A 16,003-nucleotide genomic window follows, 5' to 3' on the forward strand; every position below is an offset into this window, starting at 1 on the left:
ATTGCGAAGACGATTTGGGATTTCATTTTTAGCTATAGGCACAATTTACTGTACCGAAACACTATACTTGCTCTGGTTTCAACTCAGGTATTTATCTAATTGCTGAATCTGTGCTGATTCTAAATAAACATATGTCTCACGCGGCGTATTAGGATATATTTGGACAAGTCTGGCTGTAACAATAGAGTACCTACTTTAGAATTCATTTGATTTGGTCCATTCAGTCAATCTGTTAAAACAGTCACACAAACAACAGGTTTTGTAATATAAACATGATAATAAATACAAATCGGGATTTCGAAGGAGAAACTTATGTTGCAAGTTTGGGCATCCAAATGTACACATAATTTTAAATGAATTTAAGTAAAAGCTCGTCTATACACATCCCAAGTGCAAACAAAAACACCTCCAACGTCAAATATTTAGGTACTGTTTAACACGCTTAATCTATTCTCCCGGTGCTTTACCAGCTAACCTTATTTAAATAACCACACAAAACAGATGCCAACTTTGCTTTATGAGTGAGAAGACGTTTGCAAATAAAATAACAATAAAGCACGAGGAAGGTTTTCATTGCCAACTTAGTTTTTTGATCGAAATAAAATTTAATTTTTGTTTTGACAACTGAGAAGGTCAAAATACACACACATATCTGTAACTTTTTATTATTTATTATTGTAATATCAAAGACTGTTGGCTTACACAGTCTATCAATATTTTTGAATATGGATTCGAAATCAACTCTTCCTTTTATTTTATTAATATTTAAGTAAAAACAATTATAAATAGTATGAGTTATTTTAATTTAATAAAGAAATTAAATTTTATATCGAGTCAAAATGATTTCGTTATTGTTTTCGTGTTATTTTGGATTGAAAGATACCAATTTCAGGATCTATTACTTCTAAAGGATTTTAAATTGGGTTTCAATTAAATTTCTTTGAAATTACTTTTCGATGATTTGGACTCGTTGTTGAGTAAGACAAAGAAGTTTGTTGATTGCAGGTAACCTGACTCTATTAAATATATGTTGGAGTCTAATTTTGGTAACCTTTCTGACCAGATTTTACTAAATTTTCTATAGATATTGACAACATGAATTAAAAAGTAATTATTATTGGTTAACAGTGAAATTTAATAGCAATAGGTGCTTCTTGTAGCGTCAAAGACCATTAAAAAGTAGATTAATATTAACAATATTGCATATATTTAATTGTGCACATTTCGGACCTGTGCACAAAAATGTTTTTTGGCGTTAAAATGAGAAAAAGAAAAACTTTGTAAGAATAATAATAATATTAAAAAACATCATCTTTATGAAGATATTTTCGGCTGCACTTATTTTAAACATAAATTTCAAAATTAGTTTAGGTTGAACTAAAGTTAATGAGATCAACGGTCGCACTGCGTAACGGTCATTTCGCCTAGCGTTGCCACCTGGTGCGTAAAATACCAAATAGACCGTTAGTCGGTAATTCCGAAGCTGCACTGTACTGGTCACACTGTTATCCCACGTCCGCGCGGTTGCTTGTTTGAAATGAATTGGATTTTTTTTTACCGAATCCGAAATAGTATCCAATGTATGCTTTAATAAACCTAAAGATAAAAGAGTTAAAAATATGATCAATTTTTGTCAACGAAATCAGGTGATTTAATAGGTGTGGTCATATTTAGCGTAGTCATACATACGAATTTTTAAACTATTATAACTTTAAAGTTTGTTTTGAAAACATTTTAGAAAGTTAGGTTGGCAAATAATTATAATGAACCTTATGTACATCTAAAAAACATACGAAATTAGCTATCTTTAATTTCAAATTCCGTTTGGGGTTTTTCGATGAAAGTACAGTAGAGCTGCTAGAAAACCTTATCGATAAATACTCATATTTTCGTTACATTCAAATATGGTATATTCGTACATTTTGTTTGTGTTTGTGTGTTCGCGTTGGCGCTGTCATCATCAAATCGCATCGCTCCGCTCCGAAAAAAAACCGTGCCAATTGTATCCGTTTTTAACAGGCCAGCGTGTGTTTCGTTGTCCGCCGACCGCCCGGAGTTTCAAATTGGCGTTACGGCTTCTACAAAGCGGCAAAGTGCCTTTAAAACAGAGCAACAAGTGGTTTTTACAATTTTTACAGCCTTTAAAGTGCCTTACTTACACACACACACATATTTAAATAACCTACCTGACCAGAGCGCGTATGTGAGTGTGTTACAACAACAAAAACAACAACAACGAAAATATCTAACTGCTTTCGTCGCAGTTTTTCTGCAAGTGTATTGGTTAATTGCGCCGAAAAAATGTTAAGCGAAAAAAATTAATTGATGTCTAATTGAATTACGCGAGTGAAAATAGAAAAGCTAAAGATCTGATCTGATCGTTGATCTGGTGAGAAATCCCCAACGCGAGGATCTGTATCGCGTATGTGTCAATTCATTTTTATAAATATAGATTACAAGTGCACTTAAACAAACAAAAAAAAAGAAAAACAAGTGATTAACTGGCAGGTAATTATAACTGCTCTTTTTTCGCCCTCTTTTTTGCTTTTTGCATATTTTGAGAGCCCCTTTCTTTCGTCGTTTTTGCGCGTTTTCTCTCTGCAGATATTTTATTTTCCTTTTATTGTTTTTACCTTTCTTTAGTCATCGCATCATGCACTTGCCCTCTCTTTCTTCTAATAAGACTCTTCTTTTTTTATTGGTATGCCTGAAGTTTCTTGTTTAGCCACCAACACAAAAGCACAAATACCTGTACACACACACACACATTGATTGGAATGTGCGCGGTTGTTGTTTTTGTTGCCGTTCTCAATACATATTTGTTGTCAACGGTTTTGGCTTATCAATAGAACAACACCAACACAGCTACACCTGCATTTCTTATTGGCTTTTCTAGCCTTCCTGTTGGATAATAATAATGAGTGAAAAGTTCTGTTTAGGGAATTAAATGTTGGAAATTAGTGAAGCTGTTTTTTAGCACTCTCCTGGGTGCTGGCATTTTCCATTTCCGCTGCAGTATCCACACGTTTTCACATTTCCATATTCTGTGTCAATCACCTGTTCTGCAGCGCTGGCACTTTTCACATGCCAACCGGCAGCAGAAACAGCAGCAACAACAAACAAATTAAAACATGTTATATATAGCCATAGCCCCATCGAGGTGCCAACTTTTGATTGCCGTATTCCCACCGAATTCCATTCGAAAAGTCCAACCAAATCCCATTGTGCTTAGAGTCTTGTTGGTACTAATCCCATGCAAATTCCAATTGGCGCGTTCCCATACAGTCGATCTTCGTTAACTGGAAAATCCTTCGGCGAGATTACTGTATCGTGAACATACAATAGTAGTTTGAAATAATGTCCATTAGTAAAAATGTTCAGTTAGGAACGAAATGTTGTAAATATTTTAATACATTTATTTCTAAGCTAATGAGCATTAAGTAATCACTCACGAACTTTAATTTTACTTTTAAAAATGTTTGCTGGCTTTATTGGACTTCAGTAAACAGTAATAGTGTTTTGAACCGAATGTCTTAAAATTCGTTTAAAGTAGATAAATGGATAATAAATAAATAAATCGGTATACAACATTTATTTTTCCAAGATATAGCATTAGAAAAAGTTTCCGAAAATAAACAAAAAAATGAAGACATGAATTTTGTTTAGAATTTATAAGAAATTTTGTAGTTATATTATATTATCTCAATAAAAGAGCTCCCCGTGGCGGATTTTCCCAGTTCCTCTCGCCGAATTGGGCTGTTTTGAAAATCTTAGCTAGCAACACTGATGCGAATTCGCTGAGACGTGTGCTCCTGCTCTCGCCGCGTAGTCAGCTGACCGAATTCGCCGGTGTTTATGTTGTGGGCGCAGACATCGCTGCCAGTTGAATTCAAACTTTCGAGCGGCGCGCAAGGATATGTCGCAAGGATACGGGAGCCGCAGACCTTAAGAAACAACTCCTTCGTACGTGAGCCTTCGCATGAGTCTGAGTTTTTCAATTATTCACGAAGGAAAACAAAGTTTACGGCTCTGCAACTCCTCCGTCCACTTTTCCGTTTTTTTTGTTTCTTTCTTATTTTTTCAACTAGTGCAAGGCAAGCAACAAAAACAATGCATAAACACGAGACAAGTGTCGAGATAGAGAGCACGTGAGAAAGAGAGAGCGACAGCAGCCGCTCAAGTGGCAAAGTGCAAATGTATTAAATAAATAAAGAAACAAAATGAAACTCAATTGCACTGAGAGAAAAATGGATACTATTATTCAATATTGCAATTTGAAAAAATTCCAAAGTGTTAATTGTTTGGCTTAAACCAAACCATGAACTAAGCGGTGTAAATGTAGTCCCGGTATGTTTTTTAGCATCTTAACGAAATAAATGTTCATCGCGATTTATATAACAACACTTTGAACTAATATAAAAAACTCAAAAATCAGCTTTTCTTTCCGTGTGACTAATATGTGTTTGCGGTTTTACTAGTTTGTGCCCTGCCTTTTGGCCAGCTTTCTTGGCGCATTGCATAAGTGTTGGCCATTTCACCTCACTTACTCTCTACCCCCTCCTTTCTCCCCTTTCCGCAGATAAGCAAGTCGACGTGACGTACTCGTGTGGATTAATAATTGAGCAAATAGCCGGCAGATAGGAGATAGTAGATAGCAGATATAGCAGATATCGCCGAACGGACGGTACAATGGAGTCCATGGAGTACGAGATGGCACGCAACATGACGCTGCTCTTCTTCTTGGAGCGGCTGCTGGACAAGGGCGAGCCCCGCACCGTCCACGACTTGTCCTGCCAGTTTGGCAACAAGGAGTTCACCAAGGAGATGCGACAAATCGCCGGGGGCAGTCAGTCGGGTAAGTCCAGTGCCAAAAAACACGACATGTCTAAACTCCATTTCATTCCTTCATATACAGAAGAAATTGTCCGAAATAAACTCTGCCTTTAGCACAAAAAACCATAAAAAACCATTGATATTCTCAAACACAAAAATACAAAAAATTTTAATCCAAATAATTATTATTAAAAATAATAACTCGACCTTTAACTCGAATCATTTTTAAACCACCTCCATTAGACACGAAATCTAAAGCAGAAAACAAAACATAGATAATCGAAATTCAAAATAAGAAAAACTCGAAAAAGTTTCATTCTTCAAAATGAATTTTCAATCAAATAAAAACTATTTTAATACACATTTTAATGAAACTGCATTAAACAATCGGTGGAGATGACAAAAAACGAGTTTAATTAAAGAGATAATTATGTTGTAAAGTGTCTTTTACCAAATATTTAATTTTTGAGACAAAGTGGTATAATGTTTGTTAATTAGATATAAGAAAATGCAATGAGAAAGCGGGTTGTAAATACAGACCCATTCAGTCGCCTCTCATTTGAAATGTCGCCAGTTGAGCCTGGGAAATTGGAAACGTGTGCGGTGGAAAGCAATACTGGACTCTTGTTCGGTTATGCGAACATATTTGTGCACCTGCGGGTCGATGTTTGTCATAGTCGATGATTGTGTTGTTGCTCTTGGTTGCATGCTTGTTGCCTTCGAGTGGCCGACGTCCAAGTGCACATGTCATTGCCGTTTCCATTGCCATTGCCAGAGGGGAGTCTGTGCACCCCCCTTTTGTCCCGCCACATTTTCCATCCCACAGTTGATCTCAATGCCAGAAACCACAGAAAAATGCCAAGGGTTTATAGCTTTTCATTGCAGACCCCAAACTGCAATCGATAATGCACGTGTTGTTGTCGGTTTTTGCTTCCCCCTCTCCCACTTTGTTTTTTTACAAGTGCTATGAGTATTATTTTACAACTGGTATATGAAAAACATGGAACAAATAACTTGAGAATCTCCGCATACACGTGTTGTACTTCCATTGACAACTCGGCACATGAAAAACTTCATGCTACGCTACTTATCAAAATGCACGGTTAACTCAAACGACTAAAAATAGCCACAACAAACAACTTTCGGTTTTTAAAAATAGGTACCACTTAGCGCGGAGTTGGGAAGGTGCAATGCACTTTCCCTTCGTTGCCCAAGAGATACATATGTGAAGTCATTTGTTTGATGTTCTCACATATGTGGAGAGGGGCTAAAAAAGAAGAGGCGGGAACAGGAAATGGCAAACATTTGTTTACGCCGCTCCGCACGGCTTAATAGCAAATCATTTAATCCCAAAGAATCATTATGATCTTGAGATGTGACGAGCAATTTATGTGGGAATATTTAAAGATGAGAGTATGCATAAAAGATTCGAAATAAAATAAGCACTGAAATAAACTGTATAATTACTTTAACCAACTTTTAAGAAAATGCTTAAAACCGATTTACTCCCTTTTTATACCTTACATTTTTATACCCTTGCAGAGGGTATTATAATTTTGGTCAAAAGTGTGCAACGCAGTGAAGGAGACATCTCCGACCCTATAAAGTATATATATTCTTGATCAGGATCACCTCCTGAGTTGATATAGCCATGTCCGTCTGTCCGTCTGTCCGTCTGTCTGTTTCTACGCGAACTAGTCTCTCAGTTTTAAAGATATCGAATTCAAACTTTGCACACACCCTTCTTTCCTTTGCACGCAGTATATAAGTCGGAACGGCCGGGATCGGCCGGCTATATCCTATAGCTGCCATATAACTGATTGATCGGAAATGCCATAACTTTGGTGTTTGTCAAGTTAGGATGTTGGGATTTTCTATGGGTTTTATATTTGGCCAATCAATCCGACATACATTCATAAGGATCGGCCGACTATATCCTATAGCTGCCATATAACTGATTGATCGGAAATGCCATAACTTTGGTGTTTGTAAAGTTAGGAAGTTGGGATTTTCTATGGGTGTTATATTTGGCCAGCCAATCCGACCTACCATAAGGATCGGCCGACTATATCCTATAGCTGCCATATAACTGAACGATTGGAAATGCCATAACTTTGGTGTTTTTAAAGTTAGGAAGTTGGGATTTTTTATGAGTATTAAGAATGCATCATATGAATAATTTTGGAGAATATAATTTATAGAGTATTCTGCAAGGGTATATCAACTTCGGCTCCGCCCGAAGTTAGCTTTCCTTTCTTGTTATATTCTAAAAACAAATTATAAAAAGTTTTTCTTACCAAAACCCAACAAATTTGTCACATCACACACCCCGACAATAGTTGCATTTACTACTTTTGCGTTTCACACTTCTTGGCTTCACTAATTGCAACAAGAAAATAAACATTTAACAAAATGTTTATCGCATTTGATGATTTTTTACACATGTGCGTGACTCTGCCGCCAAGACAAATTGTGTTTACCTCAGGTGAGCAACATTTTTCCGCTAAAATAGTTTAATCTGTGACTTAAAGAGTCCGTTTTAGTTTTGGCTAAGAACGCAATAGACAAAGTAGGGAAAATTCAGGGAAATATGCGCCAAACACGCAAATCACAGTTGGGGGATTGTTCGAATGTAATAATCAGAGCTTGGAAAATATTTATGGGACATGTCAAGGTCTGGTTTATAAATAGAAAAGCGTCAGATGTGACTGGTTAGATATTCCAAGTCTCTATCAAACAAGTGATAAGGAGTTCATTGGTCAATGGGAACCCAATTTCGCCCACTAATCCCGGAATTCAACCCACTGGGACTGACCTAAAATCCCATAAACATATTTTATGCCTCTTCAATTTTGTCAACGTGTTGTTTGCCCAACTTATAAGCCGTTAAAACCGCCGGGGTAGCAGTTATACCCTTGCGAATGCCGCCCACAATAGACCCATCCAAGTCACCCATTATGTGGTTTTTGGTCAGAAGTGGCAGGGTTGGGGGAAAGGCGGAAACTTTGTAATAGAAAAGTGTCGATTACGTGACAAAAATGTTCAATTGAATTTCAATAAAATTGCATGATATTCTAGAGACTTGAGCCCGGGCTCCAAATCCATTTGTTGCTTCAATAATAAATGGAGGTGTGTGTGCTACCATGCATATTCCCCAGCGATTGATGAGGGTTCTCCACCATTGAGAAAACATTTTTGGGAAATTAACGTCAAAAGCAATTTTCTAACCAGGGAGAAATTTAAACGTTGCCCAGACTTCTATTGGGTTAGACAAACAGCTTGAAGACTTAGCTGAGCTGTGCCCTCGTTAATGGCAAACTTAAATTTCGTTGCTAATTTAACGTACAACAACAAACAAACACGACCATTTAGCTTACTCTATCGTTTTGCCATTTTTAGTTGCCAACGGCTTTGAATAATTGTACAAACAAAATAGGAAAAATAGAAAAAAGTAAAAAAAAAACATACACCAAAACAGGCCAAGCCTTTTGCGAAGGTTCGCAACTGTTTTTCAGTGTGTGTTTATTTTTTTCGCTTTGCGTAATCGATTGCCAAAGCAAAAACACAAGCAACTGGCATAAATTGTCAAAGCAAATGGAATAAATAGTTGGTTACACAAAAATCAATTCGAAAATTACCGGTTAGATAAATATTTGATACTATAAAAGTTAAAAATTAATTAGCAACGCAATTACATACATTTTAGCATTTTTTCATTTCAAATATATGTTTAATAATATCTTTAAGCATTTAGTATCAATTTTTATTGGTAGACATCAGTTCCAAAATTAAATAAGTTATCAACAAGTTACAACAATTTTTTCTGAGCACATATTAAATGATTAGCTGATCGATCTGTCCATGGAAAGAAACTCATTTCACTTGAACCTTCTGCATTTACGCTTAGCATTTCAATTTCTGACATTGTCGTAAATTTAACGATTTTATGTCGGCTGTAGGAAATCCTTTAACGCCTGCCAGCCGGTGGCTCTTAACCCCCAACACCCAACGAAAATCCCCCTCGACATTTCCAGGCATTGCGTGTGTGCAGCCAAGGTTTTTATGCTTTAGTTAACTTTCCTTTTCTCGAGCCAAATGGAGAGTCGCATTGATTTTTGACATTAATTGCAAAAGGCGAACCATTTTGTTTAAGCTGAAAGTGAATGTGCTATTCATTATTTGTGAACTCTGTGCCATTTGTTTCTAATTGATTGGTAACCGTTTTGACAGCCAGGACTTTTAGATGAGGTGGAACTAATGAGTTCCTAATGAAGTCACGACTCTAGGAAGTTGGCTCACCCTCGCCCCCTCATAGCTGCCATTCCCCCAAACCCTTTGGTGAGTCATAAAATCTTGAGTTTACGGCCAGACATAACCCTTTACCTGTGTGTTCACTTACATTTCGATTCACAACATCCCGGGGAAATGTTTTCGTTTTCTTCAATAAGCGGAGAGGCATAAATATACATAAATTTATGGCGAGTGTCCTCGGTGCATTTGAAAATTGCCACCGCAAAAAAAAAAAAAAAAAAATTGTGTCCAAGTGGGTCGAGCCGTAAAATGTGGCAGTGCCGCCACCCTCTTAACCCACAACACCTGCTCCACTCGGTGGGCGGAAGGTGTAGCCAAAAATGTTTGCTTGCCAAGAATTGCGGCCAAGCACACAGACAAATATTGGTCCGCCAAGTGCTCGGCTTGTATATATATTTGCACATTACATTACATATTCGGGTTTGGCGTTCGCCTTCGATAAATATTAATATTGAAATGCTATGAACTTCGATTTGCGGCGTCAGTTGTGACCTGTTCCACAAATTTCAATTTCTCTAAGTAAACATAAAATTGAATTACGCTCGATAGGATTTGCCATCTTAACCTTTTTCTTTTTTTCTTCTTTTTTTTTGTGCTCGGTGGAAATTACTAGCCATTTGTCAGTTTTGTGGCTCATTTGGCAGCTGGGAAATGGGATAACTAGATGTTTACTCGGGGATTACTTTGGGATTGACTTGCCAAATCCGTTGGCAATTTCCATTGCATAATGCCAGTCCGATTTGATTAATCAACGTTCGTTCTCCTTATGCGACTTTAAAGCTGAGTTATGTCAAATGCAATTGAATTAATTTATGTCTGGCGTTATGAAGCTGAATTTGTGTCTACCTCAGTGACACGCAACGTTCACCGCTTCACCACCCACCGAAATTCCCCCAACAAACCTCTGATCTATCCATCGCTACGCGTTTGTCTTGTCACGTCATATTACCCAAACAATAGTGAACACAACAGATGGAAATGTGGGCGGTGGGCGAGGGGCGGACCGATACAATGGGACATATGGAGTCGAGTGCTCATCGCATTCCTACCAATTGCGGATGATGAGCTGGAAGTGGAGGGCTGGGCTCCGGCGACGGGTGTCCCGTTTTGGGCCGACGGCAGCAGTCAGTCAGCAACTATGACCTGATTTATCAAATAAATGGTTCGCTAGCTCGCTTTGCACGGCTTGAGTTCATTCACTTTTCATTCGTTTACCATTACACTCAAAAAAAATGTAGTATTTATTCTTACCGCCATAAAAAACAAGAAAGAAGAAATATAAGAAGACAAGAAGGAAAAGGCTTTAAAATGTGAAATTACAACCGGCCTAACTACTTTATAGTCTATCTATTTATTTTATGTTATATATTTTAAGGAATACTTTTCACAGATACCTGCTAGAAGGCACATAAATGTATGAATATGTTTAATCTAATAAACATTGTATTTTAAAATATATTTTTTGTAAGCATTGTAACTTTAAAAAGTTTAGAATATTTATTTAAGAAATCCAGGTTGTTTTATTTATTAATCACTCACAAGAATGTGAAGCAAAATTTGATTGGTTAACGTTACGTATAAAAATGTATTTTATATTAATAACCCTGAGTGATTTTTTACAGTAGAAGTATGTAACTCTTTTTCTCCATTTTTCATGTAACGAAAGTAAACTTTGGATAAACACAAAATGTAATCTGTCAGTGCACATATACAAAGTCAAATCTCCGGCAGTCCTTCCCTCAGTCATGTAATTGTAAACTAACTTTGAATCCAGAAACTTTTGCCAACTTTACAAACCAAATCAACAACATTGAAACAGGCAGCACAAAACTCACATGATTATTCATATGTAGATGTAGGCACATGCGGATGAATGTAGTCTCGTCATTTGATGGTTATGCGATTAAACAATGTTGTTAATTATGGGAATCCAGGCACATGTTAACCGCTGATATAGACGAGGCAAAGAAAACTTTGCACAATCCAGTTGTTAAAGTTGAGAGTTGAAACTACTTATGTTTCCATATAGAGACACAATCAGACGAGCCAGTTATTCCCGGGAATTAATCAACCACAATAAGTACTTACGCGTCTTAGCGTAATTTCAGAGTTGACACATTGAAAGCACAGCGGACAAAGGGGAAATTAATTAGGTTTGCGCTGTTGCAACAGTTTTACTGCATTAACCACTCACTCGCATCCATCGAAGCACCCACTAATGGTCCACCTAATTATAATTGACGGCTTTTTGCTTCTGCTCCACCGTTTGACAGGTCTGAAGAAATTTCTCGCCCAATACCCAGCAATATTTCTGGTCGACGGTGATTATGTCCAGGTGAACGCCTATCAGCACACCAGTGCGGACGACGGCGGCTGCGGGGGCAAGCGGGACTATATCCAAGAGGCTAAAGACTACTTCAAGAACAAGATGCTGCAGTACGGCGCGGCTGCCGAGGTGCCCGTTCGCAGTCTGCTCGGCCACAGGTCGCAGGCATCGCCCCAAGTGCGTCACATATCGGGTGAGTTTTAAAACAAATGTTAACGATCATGGTTGCCTTTAGAAAAAAAGAAGAAAACAACTTTAGACTGACAAATTTTCTAACAAATGATTTCGTTTTAGGTTACAGCCAGAAAACATTTAAATATCAACCTTTGAAAAATATCCTAAAATGAGTAATCATTCATTTAAACTTTTATGTTCCTTTCCAAAAAAGAACAACAAATTTAATAACAGCCAATTTTGATTGTTATTTATTTAGAATTTGATGTTAAATGCAAATTTAAAGATGAGGCTGTATTAATCTAATGCTAAGCGTTTAAAAAGAGATCTGACAATATTGTTGATTAAACATTCAGCTAATACATTTAAAACTAAACTAAACCGGCTTAAAAATGTGCCCCAATATTTTTTGGTAAAAGATTACGTAGCTCATTTCTTAGAATGTAGAAAGTCATTAAAAGTGGCCACCTTGATTATACTTACACATGTTCCAGAAGAATCCATCTAATCTTTTCTCTTTTCGCCACAGGTCAACACATCAAAGAGTTTACTGACTTTCTGATGAAGCACACGGATACCTTCAAAGTGACGGACGACTATGTGATGCTGGTGGGCTGCGAGAACATGACGGATCTGCCGGCGCGGGATCGCCTCCACCTGCCGCAGTCGAACATCGATACGCGCGGAACGCAGCAGATGCTCGATTTCTTTGCCCAGTGCATCGAGGTCAAGGGGCCGCTGCTGGTGGACCAACTGTTCCACCTGCTGACCACCAACTTTCCGCAGGATCAGTGGCTGCGCATGTTCAAGACGCCGGGGGATTTGAGTTCGTTTCTCAAGCTCTTTGCGGACTGCTTTCACATACAGGCCAATCTAGTCACACTGCTGCAAAAGCCGAAGCTCAGCGATACGCACATCCAGCAGGCCCAGGCTCAAACCCGGGAGCAGTTCAATGCGTTGAATAATAACAACAATGCCAGCATTCGGAAGCAGGAATCGGGAGTCGGAGGTGGAGTCGGAGGTGGAGTAGTTGGTGGTGTCAGTTCAGTGCAGCAGAGATTGCAATCGCCTGCTCTGCGGAGTAATGGTCACACGAACAACAATAATGGGAGCAATGGCAGCAATAATAACAACAATAGCATAGCCTGCCCGAACTTCAAGCTGAATGCCCCCGTTTCGAATGTGATGGGTCAGAGTCAGGGCTTTGGGCAACCCAAATCGGAGCCAAGTTCTGGCTTCGACAGCTATGTGCCCATGTCGGAGCTGAAGCTGGAGAATCTGTGCGAGAACAACTATCCCAGTGCGAACACTTGCTACGGGCCCATTAATAACTCAGCACAGCAGCAACAGCAACAACAGACGCAACAGCCGCAGCAAACGACGCAGAATCCAGCGGAGCAGCGATTGAATAGTGTTAACCAAACCCTCAAGCAACGCATCAACACTTTAGTTATACGGACTCTAGCCGAAAATCTGGAGAAGGATAAGCAATCGCTGGCCAACCAGCAAGGCGGGCCAACCTCCCCGCACGCCAGTCCCGTGCATTCCATTGCCAATTCGAGTGCTAACCAAAATGCCAGTGCTGCAAATAACGCCAATAGCAACTCGAATTCGAATCTAAACAATGCCAACCACTCACCTAGTCATAGCTACTTTGTCGGCGACACCTGGAAGATAAAGGTCCTGCAGAACACCACGGTGATAGCGAATGTCAAGCAATCGGTGTTTGTGACCGACATCATACTCAGATATGCGGCCAAGAATGAGAACATAGTGGTCTCCCTAGACTGCGAGGGCATTAATTTGGGTCTAAAGGGGGAGATTACTTTAATTGAGATTGGAACAACCCGTGGCGAAGCCTTTTTGTTCGATGTGCAATCCTGTCCGGCGATGGTCACTGACGGTGGACTGAAGACTGTGCTGGAGCACGACCAGGTGATCAAGGTGATACACGACTGCCGCAACGATGCTGCCAATTTGTATCTGCAATTTGGCATACTGCTGCGAAATGTGTTTGACACACAGGCCGCACATGCGATTTTGCAGTATCAAGAGAGCGGAAAGCAGGTCTACAAGGCCAAGTACATATCGCTCAACTCGCTGTGCGAGCAGTACAACGCCCCCTGCAATCCCATCAAGGATCAGCTAAAGCAGATCTACCGAAGGGATCAGAAATTCTGGGCCAAGCGACCCCTCACGCGGGAAATGATGCTGTATGCAGCGGGAGATGTCCTCGTGTTGATACACGATCAGTTGTTTGGCAATCTGGCGCGGCAGATCAAACCGGAGAATAAAGCACTCTTCTCGGAGCTGTGCACCGAGCAAATACTCATGCAGATCAAACCCAACGAGGTGAAGATACGCAAGAAGCAGCGTAAGGTCAGCACCGAGGTCTCCGATCTCAAGCAAAAGTTGGCCCAGACCAGCAAGAGCATTGTGCTATCCAATCGCGAGATACGCCTGCTCCGGTAAGTAATAAATTACCTGTAAATTAAAATCATATATCTATGATTAAACCACAGGTACATGGACCTGACAGAGGATGAGAAGGAGCGCCTGAAGGGCTATTACAAGGTGGCCAAGAAGCTGGAGAAAATGGAGTCCGCCGGCAATCCCAGCAAGTGGGTTTATACAATTACAAAATAGATAAATATTCATTTTAAAATTATATTTCTACCCCCAGAGACCAAAGTGATTCAGAGGATGAGCCAGAGCCAAATGAGAATGACACATTTCCCAGCTTGGATTCGGTGCCCTCAGACAATTCGCTATCGGGCACTTTTTCGCCACGCTTCAGTTCAGAGCCGCCAAGTCTGACTGAATCCATGCAAATGCTGGAGGAGATTCTCCAGAACAAATCCATGGATCGCATAGCACGTATTGATAAGCTGGAGGCCATTCTGACGACTGCCACCTCGCTGCCATGTGAACAAGTTAGTTATCCACAGATACTTATAATGCAGATAGGTTAATTTTTGTATTTTTATAGATTATAGCCTCAAATTCGATGCAAGAGCAATTAGGATCGAGCATTGCTACCACCGAGAATCTGCAAATTGTTCGCGAAAAATCCAGAAAGTGAGTGTTTAATATTTTGAAAAGTAAATGTATATTAACTAAGGAATATCTTTTTCTTCAGCATTAAGAACTGCAATTGCCAAGGGGAGCGCAGTGTGACGCCCATTCTGCGAACGACTGACAAGCGGGTGGTGAAACTGGTGGACGCCGAATCGCAGACGCTGAGCACCGGCGACGTGGTCATCACCAAGATCTTCTTCCAGGACGAGCACGAGCGGGCCAAGGAGGCAGCCCTGCTGAGCAACTCGCCCACGAAGCGAGTGTCTCCCATATAAACATTTCAACCTTCGAACAATGATTCCTAACAAGCAAAGCGCAGACATATTACGTATTATTATTTTGTTTTTTAATAGTTGAGGTGCTCCTACCTGGGCTCTCAACACTCTAACGACTATGCAATAACTTTCATACCCAATTGAGAAGCAATATATTTTGTGCCTAGATGTTGAACATTGCAATAACAATAATATATGATTTACCAATTGTTAACAACTCGCCTCCGGCTCGGATCTTTTTATATTACAACCGACGAACGTTGGCGAAACAATCTTACCGAATCCCACTTCTCAGACAATGCATTGGCCACTGAGAATCTGTGCGGAATTCGATGAGGTTAACGACTTAAGAGCTGCGCCAAACAATCATTCAAAATGTATCTGTTAATTGATTTTTAGACTATTTTGCTATTGATTGTAAAAACGGAATTGAAATTAATTCTGCGTTGGACCAATGTGTATTAAATCCAAATGAAATTAATAAATGCAGTTTTCTAGAGGTTTCCTAATATCTTTGTCGCCATATCAGAAGTGAACTTATTGTATTTTAACCATAATACTTTATAAACGGAAAAGATTATTCAACTCAATTTAAGTTTAACCAAACAATCTTCTTAATTAATAACAACAAATTGTGTAGTCAATCTAAGTAAATGAGAATTAATTGTAATGGAAATATTACTGAAATGGTACGATTATAAATTATATATCTAATTGAATAAAACGTGTATATACCTATATAATCCGGAAGATGGTATTTTTAGACTTATTTCCAGAAATAGAGGATTCTGATTTCTTTTTTGGCTTTTTTATTTAGACACCAAACACCAAGAGTTTAAAAACATTTATAATTTTATATGTTTATATAGCAATATTATAAAGCGGGAGATCAAGCTCTCCAAAAGAGCAGTCAGAAAGTTCTGTGTATCGCAGTTAGCCTGATCTATCTCATAGAACAAGTATTTTTTGTAAGTAGTAAGTTAATATTATGGTTTTTTTCTGAGAT

At 38.9% G+C, this 16,003-nt stretch overlaps 1 protein-coding gene across 2 annotated transcripts; it reads left to right on the top strand.

The window, feature by feature from the left end:
- The first annotated feature begins 1,939 nt into the window (after window positions 1–1,939).
- On the top strand, window positions 1,940–15,747 carry LOC108043040. Of its 2 annotated transcripts, none has more exons than XM_017121577.2 (8): window positions 1,940–2,508; window positions 4,580–4,855; window positions 11,418–11,663; window positions 12,174–14,112; window positions 14,167–14,265; window positions 14,328–14,577; window positions 14,634–14,722; window positions 14,784–15,747. In XM_017121577.2, exons 2-8 carry the CDS (start codon window positions 4,690–4,692, stop codon window positions 14,995–14,997), a joined length of 3,003 nt encoding a protein of 1,000 aa, XP_016977066.2. In that variant the 5' UTR covers window positions 1,940–2,508; window positions 4,580–4,689; the 3' UTR covers window positions 14,998–15,747. The 2 variants fall into 2 exon arrangements, with proteins under 2 accessions (XP_016977066.2, XP_016977067.2); XM_017121578.2 differs by lacking the exon at window positions 1,940–2,508 and adding an exon at window positions 3,917–3,963.
- Window positions 15,748–16,003: the final 256 nt, after the last annotated feature.

Source organism: Drosophila rhopaloa, unplaced genomic scaffold (assembly GCF_018152115.1).
Source record: "Drosophila rhopaloa isolate 14029-0021.01 unplaced genomic scaffold, ASM1815211v1 contig_115, whole genome shotgun sequence".
Classification (NCBI taxonomy): domain Eukaryota; kingdom Metazoa; phylum Arthropoda; class Insecta; order Diptera; family Drosophilidae; genus Drosophila; species Drosophila rhopaloa.

Excerpts from the sequence above, each read along its gene's own strand:
- LOC108043040 (XM_017121577.2), top strand. The coding sequence starts at position 4,690 with ATGGAGTCCATGGAGTACGAGATGGCACGCAACATGACGCTGCTCTTC. Across the intron at positions 11,664-12,173 it reads CCAAGTGCGTCACATATCGG|GTCAACACATCAAAGAGTTT; the intron begins GTGAGTTTTAAA and ends TTTTCGCCACAG. Across the intron at positions 14,266-14,327 it reads TCCGCCGGCAATCCCAGCAA|AGACCAAAGTGATTCAGAGG; the intron begins GTGGGTTTATAC and ends TTCTACCCCCAG.